The sequence below is a fragment of the Morone saxatilis genome, unplaced genomic scaffold (genome assembly GCF_004916995.1).
Source record: "Morone saxatilis isolate NCDOM2014 unplaced genomic scaffold, NCSU_SB_2.0 Contig4, whole genome shotgun sequence".
NCBI classification, from domain to species: Eukaryota; Metazoa; Chordata; class Actinopteri; family Moronidae; genus Morone; species Morone saxatilis.
Window position 1 is genome coordinate 6,017,214 of NW_023339984.1, and position 7,645 is coordinate 6,024,858.

Sequence of the window (7,645 nt, forward strand, 5' to 3'; positions counted from 1 at the left end):
CCACAGCAGTGCATTGCTCTGCTTACCTGCTGCTTCTCCGTCTTCTGCAGATAATACGCCGACTAAGGCTAAATACAACCCCCCCCCCGCAAAATACCCAAACTATTCCTTTAAGCGTATATTCAGATAACCATAATTCCAGCCAAAGCGAGAGACAACACAACCGAGTACTTAAACTAAAATCCTAACAAGTTTCTGCTTTTGGAACACAAATCCGGTTTGTTTACTGTTTGACAAAGCAGAAATTATTGACATTTTCACAATAACTAAATAAGCTGTGAATTACAGATTTTTATTGACACTAAATAAGGTAACTTTGTGCACAACGCAGATCTTACAGGACTGAGTTTTATTTTGCATTGCATCATTATGATAATTTTGAAATTACATTGATTTTGCAATTGTAGGGCAAATGAGGCTTACATTCTAATGCAGGGTTTAGCAATGTGGTCTTGCCTCTACAAAACTATAGTTAAATGGTTTTTTTTTGGGGGGGGGGGGTTATTTTTATGGATTTATGTGTGTCTGTGCTAAATAAAATGCAATGTCAGTGCTGCATCCTTCTCACCTTGATAAAGTCAGCTGAGTTTCTATCCTCTCATCTAAAGTTGAGCTTTAAAAAAAAAAGTTCTTCTGACATTTTTGGGTTATAGACTTTTGGCCCCCTTGTATGTCTTTGCTGAGATTCTAAAAATGACTTTAGTGAGCCAGCTCCAGAGCCACTCACTGACCACGGGTATCCTCTATTTCACAAAGCAGATACAATACATCTTGATCACCTCAGGATGGAACGACTCCTTCAATAAAAGCTGGACATCCTTAGTTGAAAACTCAACTGCATCGTTTGACACCTAAAGTAATAAAAGCAGAGCAGCAAAGATAAAAACTGCACTGGAGATTAAATATTTCGGGTACCTCTATTCAGAGAAATGGGTTCCATCCAGAATACCCTTGTCATCTGTGTAAAAGCGTATTTAACTGTTCTCATTAATAATAGCTGGATATCTGTGTTGCCGTGTCCTCTTTCTCTTCAGCTCCGCTTGGAAATCTCCTGGGGAGCCACAACGCTGAATTAAAGCTTCACTCTGGGATCACTGAAGTCACCAGCCGTTCACTGTGAAATAGGACTTCTGTAAAGCCTCAGTCCATATTCAGGTGAGCTTATTTTGACAGTGAAGTGACGCTTCATTAGACCCGAAAAGGCGGTCTGTCCAGATCTTCTGAGCCAGATTTAAACCTGCGTCATTCTAGAAATTTAATACACAGAAAAGTTGAAGAAACAGACGTCACAGCACCAGCCACACAGTTTGACAAGTGATGTCTGGGAAGTGCAGCTCAAAAACAGCACAGTAGTGACAGAAAAAGTGGCAATATAAAACTTTTTGGACATTCAAATAACAAAAACGGAACTACCATTATTGGTCACTGCCAGTCTCTGACCCTGTCTCTACCAGTCTAAATACCCACATTTCCCTGTATTTGGCCTGGGTGGTCTGGATGTTTTGAGGCATATATCATTGGATGTGGCCAACAGTGAGCGGCATTCCCGCTACTGAAGAAAGAACAGTGACCATTATCCAGCTCAGTCACGCCAACAACAACAAAGATCAAAAGCAGTAAGTAAGCAAGTAATGAAAGAAAAACCAAACATTGCAGCACATAAGGCAAATGAGGTGGCACTGCCTTTTCCTTGAGTTTTCAGGGAAGCAGGGCGGAAGTTGCACTGACTTAGGAATTGTTTTAGTTTCTAGATAAAATCTGACATATGAAAATTAATAATTTGCATGGCTGGAGCCAAGAAAGCAAACACTTCCCAGTAAGATGAAGAGATATTTCACCCAAATTTCTGCAATCACATTCAGTTTATAAAACGCTGATCTGAGGATCTGACCTTCAAAGGGAAGGGAGCAGAAACTGGTGGGGAGTGGGTTGCACGAGGGTTTGCAATAGATTACCACAAAACACTTTTGACTATTTACACTACTGGTATTGTGTATGTTTAAAACTAATACAGAGATTTGAAAAATGGCTGATCTTAACACATGATTATGTTCTTTCTTCATCCGACTCTACAACTGACATGTTGTGACATTTGACATTCAAAACAACCCGCTTGCTCCACGTTGCGTGTCTTTATAAAACTGCTGTGCAGCCATTGTGCAAAGCGGCTTCATCATCATCACGATAAAAAGATTTAAGGACTGACGGTCTGCCTCTTTGCTAAACAGTGTCACAGTTGCACCTCCGGCGACAAATGGCCTATTATCTCAATACCACATACCCCCGCGCATGTGCAGGCAAAAGAAAAGACATCAGGATAAAATGAGTATTTAAAGCATCTGTCTGTTATGTGAGTGCATGAACACATGCTGACACACGTGCAGACAGACAGGGTGACGTGTGCTCTGGCCCAGATATGTACATACACACACATATATACATATGTACACACAGAGACACACACGGACACAACGCAGTGATAATATTGGCTATCAACAGGTCATTCCATACATGCCTGTTGGATAAATGGACAGCCAAGAATAAAATGAGGGACCGTGTGTGAGAGAGCGAAAAGGAGAAAAACATAGAGAGAGATGGGGAGGCGGGGTGAGTTAATTGAGCTGCTCTGAAATGTAATTTGATCCAAGAGGCCTCACAAAATGTCCTGACCAGGACAACATCACACATACAGTAGATGGACAGATGAATGGAAGGGTAGAGAGGAGACAACACAAAACAAAGTAGTAGAGATAGAAGGCAAAAACACAGAAAAACACAGTGTATACAGGATTTGTTTATGAAAATGCAAAGATTAATATCATCGAATTTGGTATTGAAATGAATATTCAAATAAAATACTGTTAATATATTTGCGCTACACAACCACAATGAAAATCTCAAAACCCTACATCCTGCTGACTCACTGCCTATTGCTTCTCTCTAATTATGTCGGCTAAATGCCCAAAATCCAATATTACTAAACTAATGGCTTAAGCACAGCCACCAAAGATATGGAGGGGAGGGGCGGGTTGTTGGGAAGCACAGATGGATGGAGTTAAAGAGACGGACAGCTAAAAGGATGAAGACCACAAAGACATCAGGGAGAAGCAGGAACAGGGGAAAGAGGAGGCAAACAAGACCGGGACAAATTGATGAAGCCCATTTTGGCTGAACTAATGGACTGGATAAAACCATGATAAGAGTAAGAGACACAAAGGGAGAGGAGGAAGAACCGGCTATCTGGAAACACAGCCGAAATAGCTGAAAGAAGAAGGAGTGCAGCTATGTGGCAGAGTGAAAGTAAACAAATAACAAGTGTAATATCCATATTGGCACTCATGTTGGTGCATTAAAAGTCCATTGTGGTTCTGCTTTAGAGTGGCCCATTTGTATTTGATCATGTCTGTTGTTTTTGTGGATACTTGTGAGATGGGCAACAGTCCATTTGGCCTCCTTTGAGACCAACCAGTGTGTGTGCGTGCGTGTGTGTGTCTCACCAGGTTGGACCCTCCAGTCCAGTAGAGGAAGAATCCATCTGGGTCAACTTTCAGGGTTACCAGGGTGGGGGGCCCGCTGTTGGGCTCCTAGACGACAAGAGAAATGGAGATGTTAGTGGGACAAGCACACAACAATAAGAAAAAGTGAGCCCCAATTTTATAACCAGTAGTCAGTGCACATAAAGCTCTTAAAAGGACAACTTGGGTTTCATTTTCAGAGTTTTGGCCGTTAATTCTGTTGGCTATGATAACATTGTTCTATCCAAACTAATTGCTGTTGTCTGGGAACATGGCAGTGTCGTTACAGGGATGTCTGACAGGGCAAAAACATGAGTTTAGCTACATAATCTAACTGAAAGTGAACACACCTAAAATGCCACTATAATCTATAATCTATAATCTATATGCACACAACTGTGAAGTACGGTATGTTACAATTAAACCAGGAAGTTAGTCTGAGATTTGTGTTTAATTTGACTGCTAATGTCTCTTAACCAGTCTGGTAACTTTTTAGCAATGTTCCTACATTCAAGCAATTATCTTGTTAATAGCAGGTAATGGTTGTCACATTACTAATCGACCGTGAGAGAAAAAACAGCATTCAATCTGTAATGACCTGCTGGAATTCAGAATACAGCGTATAACAACAACGGGCAAAGCCTAGTACTCAAGCAAAAGGCACTCCTAAAAAGCACCATGCATCTGACCGATTGTACGCCCCATTGTACCTTCAGTAAACAAAGCTATTGTTCTCTTCACAAACGCTGAACGGAGAAAACTGGCAAGGCATGCTGCTGAATAGATAAGCAAGACCATCTGAGACGTATTTGAGGAAGTACTCAATTCAAGTGATAGTAATAGGGCCAAACTTGTGAAAATAAGACCCAGGTTGTATGAAACCATAATCTAATTTAAGCACCAAATCCCTCAGTATTTCTGAACACTACACACTGGATTCCTGGATGAGTCATGGGCTCTTTTCTGCTTGGCCACCTTGTACACCATTACATTTAAGATGAGACGTAGTCTTCTTGTGATGTGCAGCAGGTTTCTCGAGGAGCCATGTGATCCACTTTGTTCCCGAGCTGTACTTAAGAAAACAACTTAACTTCTGATGTAGATGAGCTGTATTGCAGCAGCTACTCTCTTCACAGAAGTCTCACAGCAATGTATGAGGACCGTGTGATATGAAATAAGCTGTTTATGGCAGCAGTGGCTGTACCTGCTGTTTTATGGTGCCTTGCCATTAAGGGATTGTAGATGGACAGAAAGACAGACAGGGATATTGTGCGTTCGTGCGCACGTGTCGTGCAACAGCTGTTTCAATGCTGGAAACCACACAGTTTGGCCAGCATGATGAGCTCATTCATGTGCAGCATAATGATGGCAAAGGAGCCAGCATCAACATGTCATTAGCATCATCATTATGGAGTCATACGCAAGATACCATGACCGCACACACATACACACACAGAGCTACTGGCTCTGTAATTACAGTAGTAAGCGGTCATACTCTGGCCCAACACACAAACATACCATCCAGACATCCTGGGAAACAACGATGATGATTCAGATTGTTTGTTATTACAGTGACAGATGACTCATGTACACATGTCGTCATGAGCATCAATATCAGCATCATCGTCGCCATCAAATGGGAAGAGAGAGAAAGATCTGCCTGGCAACCCACAGAAAACTTTCCCACTGACATACTATGAGAGGAGTATCAACAGCACGATCAACACAACACGCAACACACAAACAACCAACCACTGACCACATACAAACAGTATTTCTTAATGTGGGGTAGAACAAATAAAATGACATGCTTTTAACAAAGCTCAAATGGTCAATGCTGAACATTTGAATATTCACTCAAGATTGAATGAGTTTAAATTCTGCTTAACAAACATAGCCCTGAAGCAAAGACAAGAGATTGCCCCAGCATTAAATTATCACTTTACATGACTCCATAAAGGACTATTCTACTCGTGTATACTCACAATAATGATGCTTGCCTTAAATGGAGGGATAATCATTGGTAGGTTGTAAAACAGGTACAAAAATCAATTAATAACTGCATCCCTCAATTAAATAAATACATTGTGGAGAGAGAATACAAATTATTCTTTTATAGTGTTTTATAAACTCATAATCCAAACTCGAGGTGATGTGGGAGACAGACGTACACCATATCCAAAAATCTTGATGAAAATGATCAACTACGAAACTGAAATTATATTCAATGTTCATATCTCATTGGAAATATAGGTTTTAAAGAAATAGTTTGATAGGAACACACTGCAGGTTAGCTTAGCTTAGCATAAAGACTGAAACTGAGAGATAGCTAGCCTGGCTTTGTCCCAATCATTGGTCCCAATGTAACAAAATCTGCCTACCAGCACATGTAAAGCTAACTAATTAACACAATATATCTATTTTGTTTAAACCTTTATGTGTAACATAAAGCATATTAATTATTGAGGCTAGCTGTCCCCCCAGTTTCAGTCTTTATGCTATCAGGCTCCATCTATTCCACCACAAGAAAGCAAACAAGTGTATTTCCCTTAATGTTGACCTATTCCTTACAGAAGTCTTCTTAGTTTGAACTTGTGCCCCATTCCTTGAGAAACGTACAATTTAAACTAAACATACCTTGAGTTTAGGCTCCAAGGTCGGCTAACGGAGGAGGAGTTAGCAGGAGAGGGAGATGTTTGGATTGGGATAAGGACAGAAGAAACAGAGAGAGGGTTTGCGAAAGACAAAGATGGATGGGAGTGGGATTAGAAGAAAGGGTGAAGGTTGAAAAAGAAAAAAAAACAAAAGATCAGAAGCAGAAGAAGAGAGGACGGAATCCAACCACATCATGAGACTTTAATAAGCAGCAGTAAATTTAGGTTTTGTAAACTGTGTGCATCCATGAGACTACTTTGATACACAAGACGCTCCACTCACCAACCAGCTGGGATGTTACTGGGATATGTCGCTATGCTTTCATATAAATCCCAGTGATAGAATGACAGCTTAACTTTGAGTTTAACTTCAAATGTGAAGCCGACTCTGCACTATAAATGACTGAACTTGTGACCTGTATTTACTCACTGCAACCAGTGGAAAACCGTACAACTCCAATTTCACACTGTGATTACCATCTTAAAGCTGTGACCTGATGTCAGATGCTCTTTTCAACTGGTGTCACCAGTTTTTTAACTTGCAGCAGTATACCCCGAGCTTGCATATCGGGCAGCCATAACAACTTATGTTTATTCATCTTTTGTCTGCTAGGTTTGATTTTCTAAGACAACAGAAGGTGAATACAATAAAAACGGCAAAGGTCCAGATGTTCCTACAGCCAAAGTGCTGAAAACACAACCAACCTCCATCCTTATTATCAACTGTGCTTTCTACTAATGCATTTACTGCAAATCATTTGCAAATCAAAATGCCAGGCTTGGGCAATGCAGGCAAAAGAGACTATGAATTCCAGGTACTCTTTGCTGTAACTGGTCAACACACAAAAAAAACAGAATATGCATTATGCACACTCCTCTGACAGATTCAACTCTAATCCATTTCAGAAAGGGCTTCACTCTACTTTAAAAGTCAATGACTCTCCAACCTGGCCAGTTTCCATTCAACTACACTGTCTTAAATTTAAAGATGGTGATGACAGCGTGTAAGTGGAACAGTATGAGCAACCTCACGTCACATTTTTACAGCTGTTTCCTCGCTATAGGCAACCTTATAATGACAAAAACCCCTCATCTTTAACAATTTGTTAAACCCACAAGGGTCGAGTCTTTAACTGATTAAACAGTCTCAATTTAATACTGATGCCTCTATATGACCTACATTAACAAACAAGATCATTAGCAAGAAGATTGGTTATTTCTATACAGTTGATTCCTGCCAATCAATGAAACAAGGCGGTGGAAACACCACCACAGGGGCCACCAGAATCAACACAAAGTGAAAGTTCCTTGTAGGGGCTTTGAGTAGAATTGAGTAAATGGTGCCCATTGTGACGACCCACTCCACCTTGTCTTCCTGTTCCTGGTTGTGTGGCTTGTCTTTCTGTGCAGGTACTTTAAGTGGGCGTGGCAGAGGGTCGTCAGCAAACTGGACACACCTGAGGCCTGTGTGCCATG

At 40.8% G+C, this 7,645-nt stretch overlaps 1 protein-coding gene across 1 annotated transcript in view; it reads right to left on the reverse strand.

Moving 5' to 3' along the window:
- plcb3 (phospholipase C, beta 3 (phosphatidylinositol-specific)) overlaps positions 1 to 7,645 on the reverse strand; it is a 48,829-nt gene that overhangs the window by 29,482 nt on the left and 11,702 nt on the right. Inside the window, exon 2 of the mRNA XM_035675606.1 lies at positions 3,498 to 3,584. Within this exon, the coding sequence (XP_035531499.1) occupies positions 3,498 to 3,584 (87 nt within the window). The remainder of the gene's footprint in view (positions 1 to 3,497; positions 3,585 to 7,645) is intronic.